General features: G+C 39.4%; 2 protein-coding genes across 4 annotated transcripts in view; one reads left to right on the top strand and one right to left on the bottom strand.

The window, feature by feature from the left end:
• The window catches only part of VPS8 (VPS8 subunit of CORVET complex), a 135,377-nt gene extending 128,624 nt beyond the window's left edge, over nt 1–6,753 (top strand). For all 3 annotated transcript variants that reach the window (XM_089509435.1, XM_089509436.1, XM_089509438.1), the window contains 2 exons: nt 4,543–4,623; nt 5,183–6,753. In XM_089509435.1, the coding sequence (XP_089365561.1) occupies nt 4,543–4,623; nt 5,183–5,335 (234 nt within the window). In that variant the 3' untranslated portion in view covers nt 5,336–6,753. The remainder of the gene's footprint in view (nt 1–4,542; nt 4,624–5,182) is intronic.
• Nucleotides 6,754–12,513: 5,760 nt separating this feature from the next.
• Nucleotides 12,514–22,537, bottom strand: part of CUNH3orf70 (chromosome unknown C3orf70 homolog) — a 29,937-nt gene continuing 19,913 nt past the window's right edge. The window contains exon 2 of the mRNA XM_089509434.1: nt 12,514–16,043. Within this exon, the coding sequence (XP_089365560.1) occupies nt 15,493–16,043 (551 nt within the window). The 3' untranslated portion in view covers nt 12,514–15,492. The remainder of the gene's footprint in view (nt 16,044–22,537) is intronic.

Here is a 22,537-nt window from a genome sequence, read left to right as displayed (position 1 = left end):
TTTTAGTAGTTTCCATGCTTGTAACTGATTATTATTATTATTATTATTATTATTATTATTATTATTATTTTCACTTGCCCTTGGTGTTCTATGTGCAAAATCCCCTCTCAATGAGAAAGAGGAGGAGGAGTGTGACTTTCCAAAGTGCATTTCTGTGTATTTTTGGTGCATTTATTGCTGAAAGGTCTGCTGTAACAATGATAGCAGTGGAGGTGGTGGTAGTGATGATTATGATGATGATGATGATGATGCTGTGGAAGCTCCTCCCCTGGAGGGTGGATGCTCCACCCCTGTTATGTGGCTCCGCCCCTGGAGGGTGGATGCCCCACCCCCGGCATGCGGCTCCGCCCCCGGAGGGTGGAAGCTCCACCCCCGGCTTCGGCCCCCCAGTTGTCTGAGGGACAGCAACCTGGCCCCCGGCTCAAAAAGGTTGCCTACCCCTGCTCCAGGTAGTCAATCACATCAGTGGTTGGACTCATTTGAAATTACTGGATATACAGTATTTGCCAGGTGACAAATATGTTCTCTTGGTTTCTCTGGAGATCTTGTTTCTTCCTCAGCGAGAAATCTCATGTCCATCTTTAGAATGTAGTATTGTTTTGATTTTAATGTGTTAATAAAAAGATTTCTTTTTTAAAAAGAAAATCTCATATCCAGTCAGGTGGAAGGGTATTGAGGGAACTAAATTACACCTGATCCAACTCTGTTCAGACTTATCTGCTATCAAATTTATTTCTTCAATCTGGAGTATATGCCTTCACCACAGGAATAGCCTGACCTACTCCTTTTCCCCACAGTTGTTATCTTGATAGATTACAGACTCATCTGTACCACACCTTATACTGCCTCGTTTTTAACAGGTCCACTTCGCCCTATTTGCATATTTTATCAAATGGATTTTCTGATTTTCTGATTTTCTAATCTTGGTATAATTTTGTTTTGAACTGCTAAAAGCAAGGCACAATAGCAGTCAAATACCATCACTTCTTCCTTTTTTCAAAAAAATAAATAAATCCTCTTATAGGGAGTTTGTTTATGAGCTTGCATCCAAAAATGTCTACTGCTGTATTGTGCTCCAAGATCATTATGGTGAAGGAGGTGATCTTTAGGAGAGCTGGGGTCAGTTATATTTTTTGACTACTTCCTACCTTGCTGAACTTCTTTTTTATGTGGGATCCTCTGGACCTCTAAGGTTTGGTGGAATGCCATGTTTTCAAAAATCTTTGAAACAAATATGTCCCTTCCAGTGGGCACATCTTTGTAATCAAGAACCAATCTGGCCTTACTCCACTTCACTGAAAGTAACTACTGCATGAGCATGAGTGTGATTTTAATATTGATATTCCACAGAAGCTATATGTACGATTTCAAGCAGACCTGGGAAAGCCACTTCCAAAATGTTCAGAAGATGCAATGTATGTGCATTTTACATTAAAAAGCTTTTACGTTTGGGGTAATTAGATAGAACTAGCTTTCTATGATTTAGTATTAGATTCCAATTTTTGCTGTTTTCAGTCCTTGCCTGTGGTAATTCTGTCTCAGAAAGAATTTGAGACCAAGGATCCTGCATGCTTGGTTCAGAGCTCTGAGTCTGTGTTAATTGAGATAACTGTGCCAGAGGAGCAGATATTTATTATAATATTTATTATTATAATTATTATTATATTTATTTATATCCCGCCCTTCTCCCAAGACTGGGACTTAGGGCGGCTATCTCATCAGTATGGAACAACAACATAGAACATAGAAGTGTTTATTGATTAGTCCTTAAGTCATTTCAAAATAACACAAACAATTAAAACACACTATTGAAATTCTATAGCAATTAGAAAAGAGCTAAAATGTAATAACGCAGAATTTGAAATGTATATAGAGTATGGATGTATGGATGTCATATAAATGTAAAACAATAAAGTACATTAGAAGTACAGTATCTAAAAATGAAACATAGTTATAAAACTGATCATAAAAATCTATACCGAAGGTTCAAGATACAAAAAATGGGTAAAGAGAATAAAAGCAAATGTATTACAGCCTTAAGATGGTAATACATAAAGTAATAAAACTGAACATGAAGCATCACACATCAGAATTCTTCATCACCTCTGCAATTTACCCCAATTGACCCCACATATCTAACTCTCGACTGTATAGGTTTATGTAAAAACTGAGCTGTGATAATAGATATTTTTGAATCCTGGCCACTCATGAAGTAAGAGATTTTGACATGGGTATCCCAAAACATTGTTCTTTTGATATAGGGACCAAGATACTGATCTCTTTCCTGTTGAAAATCAGGAAGACCACAGCTCTTTATAAAGTTTGTTATTTGCATAAACCAAGAGGATTGAAGATGGGATTGTGACTGTTCTAAGAGACATAGTCTTGGTAATCTATCTGGCTGCAGTTTATTGATTTTACCCCAGTAATTAAACACTTTGATTTTGGCTTGCAAATGGATTGAATAAATTTCTAATTCAGCTCTAACAGCAGCCGCAGATGTCCTTTTATCTACACCCAATATATTTCTCAGATGTTGAGACTGTGCTAGTTCTACTGCTGAGATGGAATTTAGACCCCAAACTTCTGCCGCATATGAAAGCATAGGTGTAATCTTGGCTTTATATACGTTGATTAATGGGGTTAGGGAACCAGGGTACTTGTGAGCTTTTAGTTTAAATATGAGATTCAAATAAGCCTTTGCTCTAAGTGAACTCTTTTGGTGATGACATGACCAAGATCCGTTTTCTGAGAATGTTACACCAAGGTACAAGACGGTCTTTACTTGATCTATTGGCTCACCCTCTAAATGCCGTCTATGTCTCTGCGTTCGTTTACCAAATACCATTATATTTAACTTAGATTTGTTAATAGTTAAGGAATTGTTCTGTCAATAACAACTAAGTCTTTTCAACAGTCTCCGCTTTCCTACCTGTGAGTATGATAACAATATCATGTCGTCAGCATAAAGCAAGATGTTAAAAGGAGTATGTAGGACAGTAGGCATATGAAGGAAGCCGTGTAATTATGGCACCGTGCACACATACGAGGGTTAGGGAGCAGGCAGTTGGTGCGCGTTCCCTAACCCTAGTATTGGTGTGAGTACGCCAGTCTGTACTGCACCATAGTTCATTAATTTAGCCCCTGTATTTACATGGCTTCATGAACAGGTCTTTATCACCAAGCCCAAAACCAACCTTTTTAGATATTTCAACCAATGTAGTTAAAAGTTTATTACATTTGGAGAAGAAGGATTTGATATGTTCAGTGTCTTTCATTGTTATAAATGACCATCTTTCAATTGGTAAGCTTTTGTTACTGTATTCTTCTGGCAGGGAGGATCTTCATTACTTACTTTATCATCATTGTGAGTTAGACCTGAGGTTGACTGCAGCAGCTCACAAAATTGGTTATCCTGGTCAAGAGGCTTTACTTCAGCTGGCTGTAAATCAAAAGGCAGCATTAACTCTTGGGATGTCATGATATCATCAAGCGCCAACTCTGTTGCAAGATTAATAGAAGCTGTATCTTTATTAAAACCACAGAAATTTCTTTTAAGATCCATTGAGCAATCCAGTATAGAATTTGTGGGCTGAGCAGTCATAGAATCAACAATCTCCTCTTTTCCCATTTCTTAGGACCTAAGAAACTGTAAGCTTTGTTTGAATTTTCTGACTTCGTCCCAGATGAAGATGCAATGCCCAGTATTCTATAGTCTTCTCTTGTGAACATGATTGTAATTTTACAAATTATCCCAATTACTAGCAGTTGTAAATTACATATGCTGAAATGGCACTGGTAAGCCAATACTTACACCTGCAATTCTATAGCAAAAGTTTCAGAGGTTCATCATTTTCTCTACTATCAGATAATTAATGGTTGTAGCATGCAGAGCATAGAATATTGTTAAATGCTGTTATTCTTCCTCCTTCTTCAAAGCCTCCTCTCTCCTTCTTCTTCAGAGCCATTCCTCAACTTCCTGTTTTTTTGTAAATCTTGAATCTCTTCCGCTTCTTGTTGTTGTTCTCAGTTATTATTAAAGTCCCTTATATTTTCAGTAGAAGCAAAACAATGATAAAATTTTGCAACGAGCTTTGGACAGAAGTTATTGCTCCATCACCATCCTGGATTCCCCCCACTAGCTTGGATCTCTCACCCAGAGTAGGTGATCCACGTTCTTTCCAGCAACATTGTGGTTAACAGAACAGCAAAGCTGTAAATTTCCCAGGGAAAAGTCTTGTGCCCAACATATACATCAGGCAAATAATCCCATTCTTACCCTTTTATGAAATGCTGGTCTTTACAGATTTAATTTAATTGGATATTCTCTCCCTTTTTATTTGGATCAAGTATAGGCTAAGCTTAACCTTAGTTGATGTTTGTCCTAAATTATCTATTTTTGTTGTTTGGATAGCTTCATAAAAATACTTGCTCCAGTTCTGTAAAAAATTACTAACTCTCAGGTTGATTAAACATTGAAATATAAAGATCCCGCTTAATGTGGATGATTTGTTTTTATGACTTTATAATATTGTTCTTTAGATCAATTCAGAGACCCTGTTGGATCCCCAGCAAGCCCAAGCTTTTGACCAGCTTTGTCGTCTGTACCGAGGAACCTCCAGGGTAATATAATTTTATGCCTTAATTCCTAACAAAAACTTGGGGACTAATTATGATATGTGTCTTATAACAGTAGCACCTGAAATTATCTCAGGGATCAAAGTTGTCCTTCTATTTTTCTTGGAAGGGTGGGACAGAGTCCCGTTTATACTTAATTGAAAATCTGTATCTAAGTCTTGAGCCTTTAAAATATATGCTTCCCTTGTTAAAACAGTGATCCCTAGATGCTCCAGTGCACTGGATTCATTTAGTACTGAGTAGGAAACCACCTGAGTTCTTTTCAACCATACCTTTATTCTTCATCTGTCTTGAAAATTATTATTCCTGCACTTGCATACCTCAACAGCAGCCCTGTGGTCTGCATTTGTTGTGACAAGTATGCACAGTTTTTGGTTTGCAGCTTTTAAATTTTTTCTTAAACATTAATTAATTTCTCATTTAATTAAATATTAATGCATGCCTGTCCTTTGTAATAGTGCTTATTCTGCCCACATTACGTAATTTTACTGCATGCTTTAAAATAACCCTAATGTAGCACGTGTTGTTCTCTTTTATTTTGTAGTTGGCTCTTCTGACTGAACTTTCTCGAGATCGTGGTGGTGAAAAACATGGACTTCTCCATGTCTCCCAGGGTGATTCTGCACTCAATAGTGTCTTCCAGAATGAGATCTTCCAACTGCACCTCACACCACCACCTCCTCTTCTGGAAGACTAATCTTTGCTTGCTAAGACAGTATGAAAACACTGTGAAAAGTACTAGGTAGTACTCTGGTATGGCACACCCTGATTATGGAATTGGTTCAGAGGACTTCACTTTGAATGAAGTAGACAGGACGTTGCCACAATCCAGAGTCTTGGCAAGGATCATCTTTTTCTTTATCTTATTTGCTTAACAAAGCAAAAGGGACAGTTTAAAATGTGGCCGGGCCTTCTTTCCAGTAGGCTTTGCTGGAAACTGTCAACTACTCTGTTAAACTTATGCTGTTCCTTGCTGAAGCTGAACACAACAGTACTTGGGGCAACTGTACTAAACCCCAGAGGTAGAGTCTGCAGCAAGACCTTATTTAAATAATTGGAATGTGTTCCCTTAGAGGAAAATACCAAGGGACTACAACAAATGTCACTCATTTAAAGTTGACATTTCTCAGGCTTCCTTTAACTATCTCATTTAAATTTAGTACAAGCAGTAGAACCCTAAAGTCATAGTATGAATGCAGAATGTGCAACTAAGCCGCATGAGACAGAATTGCCAAGGACAGCCCATTTGCCAGAACTCTTGAGATTGTTTTCTCAAACGTTCTTCCTCTGATTTCAGTCATACTAAGTGGATGACAATTGATAGTGCCCCCCCCCAATAGTGGGTCAGAAAAGTTTACTGTGGCTAATCCTATTCTAGGAAAATATCACTTATAAGCATCAGAAATCCTGATAATGTACATTGCAGTATACAATTCAGCCAACTTGACAGTGTCAACTATTTGATGCCACTAGTATATCTTCTGAGGCCTGCACTAGTTGTGTGCCAGCATTTCTACAATGATCACAGTGTTTTTCATGTAGCAAAAGAAAACAGCACATTCATCATTTATGATGGATGCTGCTGCTTTAGAGTCACTGAGCTGCATGGAAAGGACATCCTCTTTCATTGTATCTTGTCCCCACCCTAGTCCATTTATCTGTAATGAACTCAGTACTGAATTAAAGGAAGGGATTCAGATGGTTGTCAGTGTTCTTTCCTCTCTCTCTCTCTGCCTTCTGTGCTGAAAATTAACAACTTGCTATTTAGGAATGGAAGGTAAATGGTTCTTGATTCCCACATAATATTACAGAAGTTACCCATCAGCATCCTGTGTAATGTATCTACATCTCCAAAAGCTGGCAGCTGGCGGCATCTTTCCTTGCCTGTTGCAGGGGACTACCTGTTTTCATGACATCTGTCACTATATGTAGCAAATGTAGATGAAATGGTACACGAAGACCAGCAGTTCCCACCTTGCACCTCTGTTACAGGGTGTAGGATCAAGCGTTGATGGTACTGTATGCTGCAGCTCTCTTGTGTTTTCTTATTTAGTGTTCCACACTAGTGTTTCTTGTAGGGACATTTCTGCATCATTAAAGGTGTAAACATTTCAATGAGTGATCCTGGTAGAAAACATGTGTTGTCAGCTATTGTCTCTTTTCACCCACTTTGTGCAGTACTTTGTGTATGCTCTTTTTACTAATTGATGCTTAAGAACTATGATGTGAACAGTTTGATGTAAAAATACTTATTTGAATCTCTTTTATAGGAAGTACCTCCTTAAATAGTTCCTTTTAACAAGGCATCCATTCACATGAGGTTGCATGTGAAATATGTGTTGATGGCGCCCATACACACATCTGCACATCACTCACGCCAGAAGTATATATTTTCTGTGAACAAAATGTGGGAAGTTACACTATTTAAAACATTCCTTGATGTTTGATTATTGTGGATAGAGAAAATGAGGTATCAATTTTCTGGTTCCATCCTTTTTATTTAGATAAGTTTCACCTGCTTAAATAAATCTTCAACTTGTTCCTTGATTACAACAGACTTGAAAAGCAGACATGATAATGCTATGAATATATCATTCTTCTTAAGCCCAAATGTAAGTATAAATATGTATGAACACTTCTGCTGTCTCTGCATTACTAACAATATGAATTGACACCTCTCAAGTTTTTCCATGCAAAATATAATCAAGCAAGATTACTTAAAGCAGGTGATTGCTGACTTTAAAGGAAAAACAAAAATATGCTTCTAGTAAAGAGGATGTCACATTCTCAGTCAACAGCTGCTAGCATGCTAGTAAGAAAGGTGTTTGTAGTTGATAATTTAGATTAAACTGCCAATTATCACAATGGTCTACAGTGCAACAATACCTAAACTTTTGTGTACCCCCAGCTTGCAGTCATGGGGAAAATAATTAGAAAATAGCAACTAAAACGGTTCAGGGGCTGGAGTGACTACCCATTGAATAAAGGTATTTGATATTTGGGCTTGATTTCATTTTGTAGGAAGGCAGGTATGAATAATAGAATGATGAAGTTGGAAGGGATCACAAATGCCATCCAGCTCAACCCCCTGCCATATAAGAATACACTACCAAAGCACTCCTGAGAGAGCCATTCAACCTGTTTAAAGACCTCCAAAGAAGGGGAGCCAACAAGTCTCCAAGGCTGTCTATTCTGCTGCCAAATAGATCTTGCAGTCAAGTTCTCTCTAACATTTAATCTCTTTTCATAATTTGAATGCATCGGTTCATGTTCTAATGTCTAGTGTGTAGGGTAGTGAAGCATGACAAATGTAGAAACTACTCTAAAAATCTACTTATATAAGTACTTAGAATCATAGAATCTTATGGAGTTAGGGAGTGGGGATTTCAGTGGTAAATCTGTGTGAAAAACTGTTGGAGAGTGGCATGATGTTATGTGTGAATATGTGTGGGTTAAATATATAAGGTGGCCCCACCTATCTCTAGCATGCAGCCCTGAATGGATCTTCACAAGGCAATGCAGCTATTAGTCATCCCATTCCTGTTTTGAAGGAGTAGACCGATTCATGGTGAGAATGTTATCAATAACTTCAGGCTGTGATGACTCTATCCTTTCTCCAGGTTCAACATCAGCATGTATCTGAATATAATTGCAGGGAAGAAAAATGAAAGTTGAACACATGGAGATCTCTTGGCCACTGCAGGATCCCTAAATGGTCTTCAGTTTCAAGGCTGGAGATAAAACTTTGGCGGGAAAAATTCCCCTGAAAGCATTATTCATTGGCAAGCCATTTTATGAGATGGGATTGAGATGCAAGTCTGCCATCCTTTGTATCTTCAAATGTCCTTCAGAAATGATGTTTTGGGTGTCCTTTATGTTTCCCCGCTCCAAACTTAAACTAGTTCCTTTTCGAAGTGGGAAAAGTTTTCTTTCTCCAACCTTGGATGGTAATTCAGGTATTAAAAGACTTTTGCTCAGAATACCTTTGTGTGTGTGTGTTCACAAACTACTTTCTTGTGTTTAAGAAATGAACTCTTTTGGAGCATAAATGACTGTGAAGAATAGGTGTAAATGAGCTAAGGTAGCAGTAGACAACATTTGCTCTCTGATATTGTGGACATCAGTTCCCATAAGCTGCAGCAAATATGATGAGTGGCCAGGAATTGTAGACATTGTAGGTCAGAGCATCTTCGGGTCATAAGGGATGCCTGTCTTCGGACTAAGGGAACTGTTTCCCATTGCAGTCCAGTCTCTGTCTTGCTAGAGATTAGGCTTCTGTTTGTTTGGGTAAAGCTGGCCCAAAAATTAGCATGTCTAAATAAAGAGGGTCGATGAGATTTTGGATCATTTAGATTCTGCAGCCTACAGACTGCTCTTTCTCCACCTTTGCCCTAGACCTAGATATTGAAGGACAGGGATGAGCAATGAAGCTGCATGTTAGATTGCTTTGATTTCTTTGGTTTTTAAAAGCAGGGGGAATAACAGTTTCAGTTGAAACTATGGTGGCCAGGAGTCCCTTGTCCTTCCCAGTGTGCCATGGTGAGGTTGGAGAACCTTGATCAATATAGTAAATCCAAAATGAAGGTAGAGTCCGCCAAGTGTGGGTGCCCAAAAAGGAAAAAGCACTGACAGCCAGGTTGTCAGACTAAACCAAACTACATTTATCACAGCAATGCCCTTTTGTGGAACTGATTGGAGGCTGGCAGTTCAGAGAAACAAAAGTGAGCAATGAGGTACAAGTGCCTGCCAGCTAGACTAATGGTAGACATGCTTGAAGGGAGACTCACCTGAGTTTCTTAGGTATTTATAGCCTCTAATTACAAAGGGTTATAAAGTATGGTAGTCCTTAAATTATGATTGCAGCTCTACAAATGAAAGTAAACTGGGCTTTAGTCTGAGTTTGAAGTATTTCTAAGAAATGATATTTGAAAGGTCAAAGCCCTCCATAACTATTTCATAGGTGATACTGGCGGGTTACAGACCGCCAGAAAGTACGCGACGAGCGTGTACTAGGGTTAGGAAGGGGCGGTGCTTCCGCACCCCCCTAACCCTAGTACGCGCTCTGCATGTAGAAAATGGCAGCGGCCGTTTGACACGGCCGCTGCCATCACTACGTCACGACCGCGCCGCCTCCAAACGAGGCGGCGTGGTTGTGACGTATTGGGGCCATGCCAGGGCACCTAGGGCGCCCTTTCCGCGACCCCGGAAGGAGCTTCGTTTCGGAGCTCCTTCTGGGTTTGCGTCGCTGGGCGCAGCCTTCAGACAGCTGCACCAGCGGCGCAGAGGAGAAAGGGACCAAGCGGCCCCTTTCTCCTCCTCCCCGCCGTCACCGGGTGTCCTTGGGGCTTGAAGCCCCAAGGACACCCCTTTCCAGGCCGCAGGGAAGCGGCCTTTTGCAGCTTCCCTGCAGCCTGGAAAGTGGCGGATTGGGGCCTCGGAGGCTGCCGGTCTGGCAGCTGAGGCCCCGATACAGCGGGGAAAGGGGCGGGTGCACGCTGCCCCAAACAGGCGGTCTGTAACCCGCCACTGTGTTACTTTGGAACTGATTAAGGTACTGGAAGAAGATTAGGCCTTAAGGATTTCAGGGCATTTCATATCCATGAATAGAACTGATTTCCCCAAACTGCTCTCCAGATGGTCTACAATTCCCATTATCTGTCAGCCACACCATCCATGTTTGCATTTCTAAACATTTTGCCTCCCTATTAAGACTAGTCTTTATGGCAGATTTTAAATATTTCTTATACTAAGCTTTAGGTATAGAACAGGATTTTGCTGGGATTTTGTCAAAATATAATCACTAACGAATTTCATTCTCCATATCAAGGACCATTATTTGTTTCTAATAGTGTTTTTGTATGCATCTCCCATAATGGAATAATTATGTTTCCACTTAAAATTCAGAAATCTTCTATTCAGTAATTGAATTTGAAGAGGCTTAACTCTGCCTTTGATGTCTTTTGTAGTTTCATTTTCCTCTTTTAATAATTTTGAATACTGTGTTTTGACTGCTACTTGTGCAAGTGGATTCTTCTCCCTTAATCATGTTGAAAATACTTTATTGTGATTGTGCAGGAAACATTTGAACTCAGCCATCAGTATGTAGTGTTTGTTATATTCTTCCATTTCACCGTGTAAAAAAGTAAGACCTCCCAGATTATTATAGTACTCTGTTGTCTTACCATTCTGTAGTATTGTTTCTGAGATGCAGTGACAAGTACTTCTCACAGTACTCCTAAAAACTAAAATCTATCAAGGCTTCCATAAAAAAGACCAAACAGTGCTAAATATGTGGGATAGGCTACTTTAAATGTGTCTTTCTTGGGAGAAAGAAAAGCCAAATGTTAATTTTTAACTTTGCTTAACGTATAGCATTCTTTTAAAAAGCAGGATGACAAGAAAGGAATTCACCTTTCTTGTTTCATAAATGACTTGCAAAAAAGAGGAGAAAGGTTGTACAGATAAAAAATAACTTCATGAAGATGACCAAGGTCTTTGCTAATCGTTATGCTGGAGCAAGGCCCTTTAATATTTGGGAAGTGAATTAGTAAATCCAATACACAATTATGAATTTCAGCCATTTTTGGCTTTTAAAATGCTTTGAAATTGGTAGCAGCACAACCCCTTAATCTAGAATTGTTCTCCCTGGGGGTTGCATAAAGAAATTTCAATCATGTCAGCACATTGTTACTAACTTCTTTGGAATATGGAAGACAATTTTCCTGTATAGATAGGAGATGAAGGCTAGAGAACTTCTTTTGTAACACAGGAGGCTCCAGGAAAGGTCACAGAACTCCTGTTGCACCAATGATGAAGGAAGTACTAATTTAGCTTTGTATTCAGGCTTGCATAAAGCATCACTAACAAGAGCATTCAGTCTGCTACAACTCCATTTGTTCTGAGAATAATCTCTCCCCCCAACTAATATTTAAAAACAAGCGACTTCCAGGTTAAAGTTGGTGCTGTGTTGCCGCCCCCTTTAGCAACTTCTAGGAGGCGACCTATGCTGGATGTGGCAATAGCCGGTTGGGAAGAAAACAAACTGGTAGGGATTACCTCCCTAGTAAGGGAAAGGGTGCGGTCGGAGTTGCTTCATTTGGGCCTAATTCATATTCCTAGCTACCTGTCAAGGTGACAAGTATTATTGCTACTTGTTTAATCCACTAGAATAGGGGACACAGATCAAAGAGGCAATGTCCATCACCAAAGCCAACAACAGCCACTAGGCTGCTGAAGAAGCAGCTGGCAATAACTGTTACAGAATAATTATGTTTTTCAAGCTACTCTCAGTCTCTCCATTGGCCATATGCTTTCAGGCTACCACTTACTACCATTTGTCTTTTTCCTTTGTTGGTATCACTACCTTCATCATCTCTAAATCTGTAGAGGCAAAAGAAAAGTTATATGTAGTAGAAGGAGGCATATGCAGGTAAAAGTTATTTGAAGTAGTCTGAAAGCAGACCAATTAGTTGGAGACAAAAATAACAAATCCCGTATGTTAAATATTACAGGAATGGCAATTGCATTCCAGGGCTTTCTGCATAAAAATTGCAATTGGTTGCTAATGAGACACTGCTTCCTCTTTCAAGTCTTTTTAAATAAGTCATTTCATACACACATTTTTATGAGAAATAATGGACAAAACAGAAATGTTCAAAGACACTGGTAACACATATGCATTTAAACTAGGGAATTGAGATGTTAAGCAAGCAAGGAGGTAACTGGGTTTTATCAGTGATCATAAAATTGTCAGGTGGCAGTTGAGATGTCTAATTCCATTTTACATCAATAGTTTCATGTTAATGCATAGCTACTTCATCAAATCACACCACTCCACAGTAAGAATTCGACAGAATCATGGGAAAGAAATCTGACTTTTTGTGCAAAAGCAGTCTTCACATTTATTCATTTGTGTGTGTGTGTGTGAGAGAGAGAGAGAGAGAGAGAGAAGTTTACAAGAAACAGTTGGGTACTCTTGAGAGTACTTTGAGACACAGCATTATGTGCTAAATCATCTAACCAAATCCTACCATGTCTTTACACCTGGGCAATCTCCAAGACAACCAGGCACTACAAGACTTTACCCACTGTGCTTAAGACTTCAAAACAGAACATGTTCAAGAGATTAACACTGTATACAGCTATTGCTAATTAACAGTTTGATAAAGTGTTTCCTTGTAAGTCTGTACTGAATTTCCCCCAGCTCATTGTTCCATTCAGAATGTATTTGCCAAATCCTAGCTCTGGTTAGTTCATGGCTGCCAGCTTGCTGAGAGGAGACAGTGTCATGATTCTTCATGTAATGAAAGAAATTAAAGTTTAGTATATGAAGGTGTCCTGTCTCTGTCCCCAAAGTGATCTAGAATTTTTCTGCAGTCCTTTCTGCTGTTCCCACAGCCAGAAAACCCGAGAGAGTCGACTGCAAATATATCCAGGCAAGAGGTATCTTAAACCCACAGTTCAAAATAGTTAAGAGTAATACAACCTTATTTTATGTATTAATTTCCCACTTTAAAAGCCATTAAGAATGCTGAACCTGAGAAGAAAAAACTTTAATGACACCACCCAAATAATAAGAATTTTAATTACATTCTATAATGAACTAGTGTTTCTCTGTAAAGATTAGCAGAATGCACCAAACCTTCAGAAATTCTAAAGGCTTTACCTTTGTGATGCTCAGAACTGAATTATTTAGTGTGTTTTTGTGTGTGTGTGCCAAAACCTGTATTTTAATATAATTCATCAGAATAAATATTTAATTTTTTCTTCTTAGGGTATAATTTTTATATTTTAAAGTACATTATTAGTTTATATAGTAATTCATAACACACATCGTAATCTAAATGCTTTCTAAAAGGTGCCTAAGTCAGAGTGTAATGTATAAAAATTAGTAATGTGTCAGAATAGTGTTTAAAGAGCAGCATTCAACAACACAGCATAAGATAATCTAGTACTGAGAGCTATAACTGTACATATTTATATGTTCTCATTCTCACCAAGATTTATGGAATATGTATTAACCAAAGTGTTATAAAACTGGGCTGCATTTATTAATAGAAGCCCTAATGTTACAGGAGATCTTTCAGTTAAAAAGATGTACCATATGGAACCAAACCAAAAAAATTCAAGGGGGAAAACACCTGTGATCACAGCTGTGGTCACAGCATGTTATTTGGAAAAATATTGTCATATCTCCTTTCACATGACTGCAGTACTTTAATTTGCTGACTGAAGTAGAACAACAAAACCCAACAGAAAAACAACCACACATCCTTACACCTCAAAGCTTCACTATGCTTTCCTCACATGATAACCTGCTTCTGTATAACTAAACACAATTACAGCAGGGGTTTTAAAGACCTGTCTGACCACTGTACACTTTTCATCTGTTTTGTGTCTGTTAGTGGGATATAACTATTAAGGAGGGTTTGAGAGACACACTGAAAGACAGAAGGGTTTTTTTCAAGTGGTCTTTGATTAGACTCCAGCAAATAAACCTACAGTTGCAGGCTCTCTTTTAGCTAGCTACATTTCTTCCTGATGGGCATGGGAATGATCCATTTAAACAAATACTTTGACCTCATAATAAAACTGAATCTTAAACCATCACCAGATCAGAATAAGCAGAGCTATGATGAGCAAGAAGTAGAGCAGATCTATTGTACTCCGTTGCCTTCTACACTGAGCTGGCTTGCAATTCTCAGTTGCTTTACGGTCAATTCATGCAGAGCTATTTGAAATATTTTTTTCCCATTTTACTGTGCATGGGTTGAACATGGTCACAGCAGAAAGGGTTGTGTGAACTTATTTGTCACAGAAGCTGCTGGCATGACACTGATTGGTTGTGCTGCTTTTTTCTGAACTACCTCACAGATTCATGACAGCTGTCTGCTACAAGCAGAAGGCAACAGCTTAATCTCTTTTACTATGGTTTCATTGAAAGCCAAACATCTGTCTGGTTTGAAAATCAAACCCAAAGTTTAGGAGTTTGAATATGCACTCAATTTGACATTGTTATGGACTCATTTCACATTAACAGCTCTTGCAGGTACACCATGCCTTTGTGACTAAATCCTGTTTGCCCTCAGTTTTACGCATGAACCACCTAAAGAATTTTAAGTCAAACTGAAGAAGACCAATGGAATTTGGTCAGATGGCAGTATAAAAACCCACTCTTGTGGAGGATTTCATTTCAAGCCTTTTTGTCATTCTCTTGTTCCAGAGACAGGGTTCTAGTTATCAAAAACATGTTGTGCTTATGCTGGGAACCCCTTGAGTTACTCTCCAGCTGGAAAAAAAATGTGTGTGCAGAGTTCTTGGAAAGTGGTGCACCGTAACAGAGAGTTTCGAGTCAGAGGCACAGCCTCAGTCTCTTATATCTAATATAGTAATACTAATAATAAAAGGCCCATATATGGATTCAGCTCAGCTCACCAGGCATATGGCTAACTTAATATTGGTGTTTCGGAAGAGCATGAAAAACTGAATCCTAGTTCCAAAGAAGTAAACATTTTCTATAATTTAAAATTTGGAATTAATAGGAGGAGCTTCCAAGTTGGTAGGATCTTCACAAATTTACTGCCCTTTACTGGGAACAGGAATAGTCTGTAAGTGATGATGTCAAACTGGTGACACCCTTTAAATTATATGACAGGACTCTTTAAAATTTATTGGTATAATTAGTATCAACCAACTGCTTCACAGATGGCTAACACTGTCACTGCATTCTTCATGGGGTATCATGTGTACTGGGTGGGTGGGTGGGGGAAGACCTGTCAGAAAAAAAAACCCAGTATAAATGTTAGAAAACCAGTATTGTTTGAAGTATGCCTAGCTAGCTCACAGCTCAGCATTTCACACTGTGGTTTCTATGGTCTCAATCACTTCTAGTTCACATTGTGAGGGTGATAAGAGGGGACACTCGTCTGGTTCCCAGCTACTGTCTGGACTATAATCTTCTTCTGAACTTAGCTCTGCCCCTTCCTCTGTGTCCTCATCGCATGACTCCATGTAGTGAGCCCCCACAGCATTGATCCCAGAGTCCTCAGAGCTGGAAGGGGAAGAGCAATGATCTATTTTTGGTGTATTATTCTCTCTCAGAATTAAGGCATTGCGTGAATCCTGAGGCTTCATTTTATGGGGTAGAGCAGGTGGTTGCCTCTGGACATAACACATCTTCCCATTGATGCATTTTACACGGTAATTGTCAATAAAGAGGTCCGAGATTGTGCAGAACCGTGGAGAGTCTGGGGGTAATGGTGGCTGGAAGACGGGTGCAAACTTCAAAAAGTGTTCCGTGAGTGAGACAGATATCTGAATGGTGTTTGTGGTTCCTCGAGGCTGAACGGGTATTTCGGTGCTTGGAAGCTGCTCTACTGGAGTCATAGGCTGATAAACGTATTTACCTGTGAAGGACAAGAGAAAATGAGTTAGAAGCAACTTAGTAGTGTAAAACGTAGTTAGGTAACGAACAGAATGTTTTGCTGTAGAGACACTGCTACTGAAGGTGAGGGACCCCTGCCTGTAGCTTATCCTGAAGCATCTAGGTTGCTGACCTAGATAGATCTGATCCCCCAAAACACCTCTCATGTTCTTACTTTTGATAACTTGTTTATATAAATTGTATTTGATTTCTGTTGTTACCCGCCTTGATCCCCCAGAAGAGGCGGGATACAATGGTTGAAAGCAAACATTCCACTTGCAGTATTTTCTTGGGTCATTCTTCTTTTTTAAAAAAAGCAATGTGAATATTTAGCCACAGTCCCTGAATACGCTGATATCAATCAGATTACCACGCAACCATTTGTTGTGGTCGCAGAAACATTTTAAAAAGGGAAACATTTCAAAAAGAAGGAAATGAATGGATTCCAAAGCTGTGAGTGACGTTCTAATAATTCAGCTAAATAAGAAAAAAAAATAGGATTATGCTGGCTGTAAAATGGACTCTTATGCCATATTGAACAAGAAGCTTAAAAGCACTGCTAAAGAAAGGCATGTGGAAGGGGGAAAGCAGAAAATGAGAACTTTGTTGCAAAGAATGAGAAATCTAGGTCCAGTTCAAAAACAGGGGGGGGGGGAAGAGAATTTACCTTAGATAAAATGTATCTTATTACTATTTTATAAGCAGCTGTGTTACAAAGATGTTACAAATTAATGCTAAGTTATAATGCCACTATGATAAAGATTGAAGTGAAACAATCTGTTGTTTCATTTCTTGCCCACAAATAATTGGATCTATTTTGAGAGAACACTTTCCTTTCTCTGACCTCTCCAAGTTCTTTCATAATGAAATGGAGAAAAAGCAAAATTCTTGTGCTGGCAAACAAAACAACTCCTTTTTTTTGTGGGTTTTTTGGGCTATGTGGCCATGTTCTTGAAGAGTTATTCCTGACATTTCACCAACATCTGTGGCTGGCATCAAAAGAACTATACTTTTTTCAATATTTTTGTCCATCTTCCTCTTCCAATACCATATACACATACAGTACACTGTGTTTTTCTACCATTCTCCCAAAGACAGTTTCTAGCCTGAAGTACACGATTTTATGAAAACTAGTTTATCAAGCTTTAATTCTAAGCCCAGTCTGTTAAGTTTGCATCAGTACTATACATGATAAGTAGATACCTATTTTAAGTTCTGAAATCGGTTGTTTGCATAGATTGGGCACTACAAACTACATAAAATCAAGGAAGCCATTAAAGTGCTGTTCCAATTCCATCCTTAAAAACAGTGAGCACCTGAGCTTCAAAAGTGTGGAGCATCTGTTGGAGGTGGAACCTGCCTCCTAATGGGGGCCATTCTGCAGTCATATTCATTTTTCAGCAGACCTTTTATCTTCATGTTCATTCAGTTATGGTGCTTTCTGAAGAGCGCTGCTGGAGGGAATGTGGAAGGAAAAATGTTTGTTCTTATTCACAGTCTCTGTAACTCATTCTGTATCTGCGCTGAAATCTTTGGAAGCTTCTAGAGCTGATTTTCTGTGGTGGTGCCATGCCCTGCCTCCAGCACATTGTTGCAGATTCTGACACTAGCAATGAATTGTCAGATGGAGAGACAGAGCAACAGGGAGATTTGCTAGTACCAGAGACAGAGGGCAAGACCCTTCAGCAGCTAGAGCCCGATATAGAAACAGATGGGGATACAGTCTTGGTGGTATCTGGCCTGGCAAAGCATCATTGATAGAAGAAAGGATAGAGACATTCTGGGTATATCTAAAATGTTCAGCAAACAAACAGCACCTGTGGGAGGCTTCCAGACCATAAATAGCCTGGCACCTCCCTCAGGAATTTGTTGCTGACAACTGAACTCCTTGGTAGAAGCAACATTCACATCTCATGTTCCTATTTGTGCCTTAGACTTTGCTGTGTTTGTTGACTATGTTCTTGGAATCTCCCTTTGGACTGTTGCCTGGATTTATCACTGGACTGTGTATGACATGGATTGAACCAACTTCGCTGCTTCAGCCTCCTTGCTGTTGAGCCACATTTCTTTCAGTGTTTGTCTCGGCTCTATATTTTCCCTCCTTGCTCGCATAACATCCCATAGTTTAAATACATGCATGTTACCATTGTCTTTGAGTTTTGTCCATTACAGTGGTACCCCGGGATACGAAAGCACCGCCTTACGAAATTCCCGGGATACGAAAAAATTCCAAAGAAAAAAACTGTTCCGGGTTACGGTTTTTTTTTCGGGTTACGAAAAAAATTTTTGGTGCTTTTCGGCGCGATTTCACACGAAATCGCGGCTTTCGCTATTAGCGCCTATGGGCTATTCGGCTAGCGAAAGTTTCCGGGTTACGAAAGCGGCAGCGGAACCAATTAATTTCGTAACCCGGGGTACCACTGTATTGTCCATAAAAATCTGTGTATGAAATGCCTTATTTAAAAAGGGTTGAAAAGGGAAGCAGTGTCTCATTAGGAACCAATTGCAATTTTTATGCAGGAAACTCTGGAATGCAATTACCTTTCCTGTAATATTTAACATACAGGATTTGTTATTTTCTTTTCCAAACAACTAATTGGTCCACTTTCAGGCTACTTCAGATGAACTTCACCTGCATATACCTCCCTCTATTACATATTGCTTTTCTGTTCCCTTCTGAGGCTCTGATTATTTGTTGAGGCCAAAACAGGACAGGTAACCCTGTCCCCTTGCTCACACATATAAGTTATGTGTTTCCACTGAACCCAGTTCCTTTTCATGTCCCACTATGGTCGAATCATTAGAAAGTCTCAGCGTTTTGACATTTCTCCATTCATACTGTCCTGGCTCAGGTTGCACCCACACTCTGCCTGTTTTCGGGGGTGGGGGGACAATTACAGTGGGACCTTGGTATCCATGGGGGATCTGTTCTGGATGCCCTCCCCATGGATACCAAAATCCATGGGACCTCAAGTCCAGTTGTCAAGTCCACCACTGCACACAGTGGCCCCAATCTATCTTTTTGCCAGCCAAAAAAGAAGCAGGAAACAGTTGCTCCTTTTTGCGCTGGCAAAAAGCCAGCTTTTCAGCCCCGGAGCAGCTGGAAGCTTGCTTTAAGGCACTCCAACAGTGTGTGGCATCTAAATGCTGTGCTCCTGGAGCACAGAGAAGCCAGCCCACATGTGGGCAGCTATGCGGTGTGAAGCCAGGTATCTTGAAGACATGCGTTGTGTGTACGCCACACCCCCAAGTTGGCTGGAAGCTGTTTTTTTATGGCAGTCTGTTTTGGCCCTATATGATAAATTATGTTTCTTTTTCTTTATCTCAGTCTGGCATGGCAGTGGGAGCTATCTATACAGAAAGCCAATTCATTCTTGTACCATCAGGAACAAGTGTCTTTTTCTGACACTGGGAAGTATTGGTGTGTTGGTGTAATGACTGGTATCATGTTGTGGATGATGTTTATGAGCTGTTGTCCTGATCAGTGCTTTGGAGGTTACCTTGAGATGTAAAGAGCAGGAAAAACCCTCTAGAACACTGCAGAACTATATTATGTGTGTGGGTTTGGTGGGGGAGGAAGGATGAGCCTCGTGACAGAATGAACTTCTCTGCACTGGCTCGGCATATAGCTGGGTAGGTTTACATTATTATTGTCAGGGTTCATTGTATTCCAGTTCTAGTTCATGGAGATCTATAGTAGTAAAGATACAGGTGGACTTCCCTATCCATGGATTTTTTTATCCACAGATTCAAGTATCTACAGCTTGAAAATGTTTTTAAAATATGTAAATTAAACAAAGAAAACCTTGATTTTGTCATTTTATATAAGGGGCACTATTTTACTATGCCATTGTATTTAAAGGGACTTGATCATCCATGGATTCTGATATCCACAGAAAGTCCTGGAACCAAACCCCAGTAGATACCAAGGGCCACAGTAGTTCCTTTTTCTTCTGTCTCTTTTCTTCTAATTTACACAGCCAATAAGAGATGTGAACATTCTGCTGTACCACTGAACACAACAGAATGACACCATGAATTTAATGTACATGTTTTGTGGACCTTTCCAAATAGCATTTAAACATACTTTCCTGGATGTACATTTCACTGATAGGAAAGGGTTTTCAAGTAAACATATTTAAGAATCAAGTTGAGGAAAGGCTAAATATAAAATGCTTCAAAATAATGGAATTATGCTTGGCACTATTGATCATGACATTATTAGCACAAATATGTTAAATTCTTGATTCTGTTCCTTGCTCACATTCACTGCCCAAGAAAACCACTCCATCTGTGCTTCCAAACTCACCATCTGTAGATAGCAGATAATATCCATCCTTCTGTGAAGCATAAAACAACTCAGAACCACTACTCTCACTCTGCAAAGCCTGCTATCTTCATACCACAGATCGAAATAATATCGTGCTGATCTTTATTACAGCAACATATTAACACTAATAAATTAATGTGCAATATACTGTGCCTTACTCTATATATTTTCTACCCAGAATCTTCATCCCATAGAAAATAAAATAAGGAACAATGGTTGAAGTATTAGGCTGAGATCTTGAACTGGGAAATGTATTACAACAAGAAAATAAGACATGACTCCCCCTCATCACCCCAAAACCCACCTTTTGTTTCAGAAGCCCATCCCATTGCCATTTACTGGCTGGTAGAAAGTGGGGGAATAAATTGGAGTAAAGCAATTGGAATAAAGCTGCAAACTGCTCCAGTGCCACCTCCAAGCTTTCTACCTTCTAGTCAAAGGCTGTGGTGGGAGGGTGGGATGCAGCAGTTTAAAGGGTAGGCTTAGGAAACAGTTTGCTTGCTCTGTGAATGGTGGAGAAGTAAGCCTGTATATACCAGCCTTTAGACATGCTTCCAGGGGAATTTACATAAAATTAAAAAACCCAGAAAATCGAAAACCTCTGAATTCCAAAATGTAACAAATAATCAAAGGGGCATCTAAAACAGTTAAATTCTGAAAGCCTAGGAACATAAAAATGTGTTCACCTGGCAGCAATATGATAGCAAACTGGGTATCAAGTATGCATTCCAAAAATAAGCATAGTGCCAGCAAGACAGCGCTCTCTTTTTGTTGCAAGCTGGCTCCCCTCTGATAGCTGGGCACCTGGACTCATTGATAACAACCTGAATAGAAGAGCAAACCGCAATGGGAGAATGAATCCCTTTAAGTTCAAAAATCTGGCACTCCGTGGTCTTCTGCCACATAATTCATAAGTAGTATATGAATTGTGATAAGGTGATGCAAGAGGACACTGTATAGATAGGAGTAACTCTGTAGCAGTAGGTATATAGCAGCAGACTGTGAAGCTAACCTAAGGAAATGTCACCTCTATAAAATCATTTTCCTTATTAACTCCATTAACATAACTCACTATAAACTCATGATTTGGTTGTGATGGATAAAAGCATGGATAATATTTTGCAGAGTAGTACCAAAACCACCTCTAAGTATTCATTACCTGAGAAAAACCTATGAAATTCATCATGTTGACATGTGAACTGAAGATACTTACACACACAATCTCTAAGTGTAATTTAGAAATGTTTATATGGAGGGTTTAAAAAAAAAGGGGGGGGGGAACTTAACTATCTTTTCTTTGAAGCATACTTGCCTTCCACAACCCTTACATAATTTGATGGCAAAAATTAAATTGTTTGTGGATATTTTTTCACATATTGAAAACATAGGATTTCCTGGAACTAACTAAGAAGGAGCTGTAAGCATTGATAGCTTCACTAAAAGAAGATGTTTATTTGTAAGAAAAGTAATAAAGTGCTTCTTTTGAGCAAAAATGTTATCAGCAGAGCTCAGCTTTCTTTCAGAAAATGGATTTGCTCCTTTTCTATTAGGAGCAGGCAATTCAATATTATCACTGCTGTGGACCACCACCAGTGGTTACATTTTGTGAGAGCTCATGCTAAAGTGCCTGAGAAAATAGGGAAACTGCTAGTGATCAGAGCAAAACGCATCACATTTCCAAAAACAGGGAGGAGGGAGGAAAGGAAAGGAAAGGAAAGGAAGGAAGGAAGGAAGGAAGGAAGGAAGGAAGGAAGGAAGGGTATAAGTATGGGGGCACTTTGAGATTCTTGTCATAGAATCATAGAGTTGGAAGAGACTTCCAAAGAAGGAGACTCCACAACTCTCCGAGGGAGTCTGTTCCACTGTCGAACAGCTCTTACTGTCAGAAAGTTCCTCCTAATGTTGTGGTGGAATCTCTTTTCCTGTAGCTTGCATCCATTGTTCCATGTTCTAGTCTCTGGAGCAGCAGAAAACAAGCTTGTTCCATCTTCAGTGTGACACCCCTTCAAATACTTAAACAAGTTATCATATCACCTCTTAACCTTCTCTTCTCCAGGCTAAACATACCCAGCATCCTAAGTCTTTCCTCATAAGGCATGGTGTCCAGATACTTCCCCATTTTGGTGGCCCTCCTCTGGACACGGTCC

Source organism: Sceloporus occidentalis, unplaced genomic scaffold (assembly GCF_023333645.1).
Source record: "Sceloporus occidentalis isolate IW3139 unplaced genomic scaffold, rSceOcc1.0.p SCAF_2, whole genome shotgun sequence".
In the NCBI taxonomy this organism is placed as follows: domain Eukaryota; kingdom Metazoa; phylum Chordata; class Lepidosauria; order Squamata; family Phrynosomatidae; genus Sceloporus; species Sceloporus occidentalis.
Note: the sequence above shows the minus strand (reverse complement) of the source record. Positions and strands in the feature narration are given on the sequence as shown.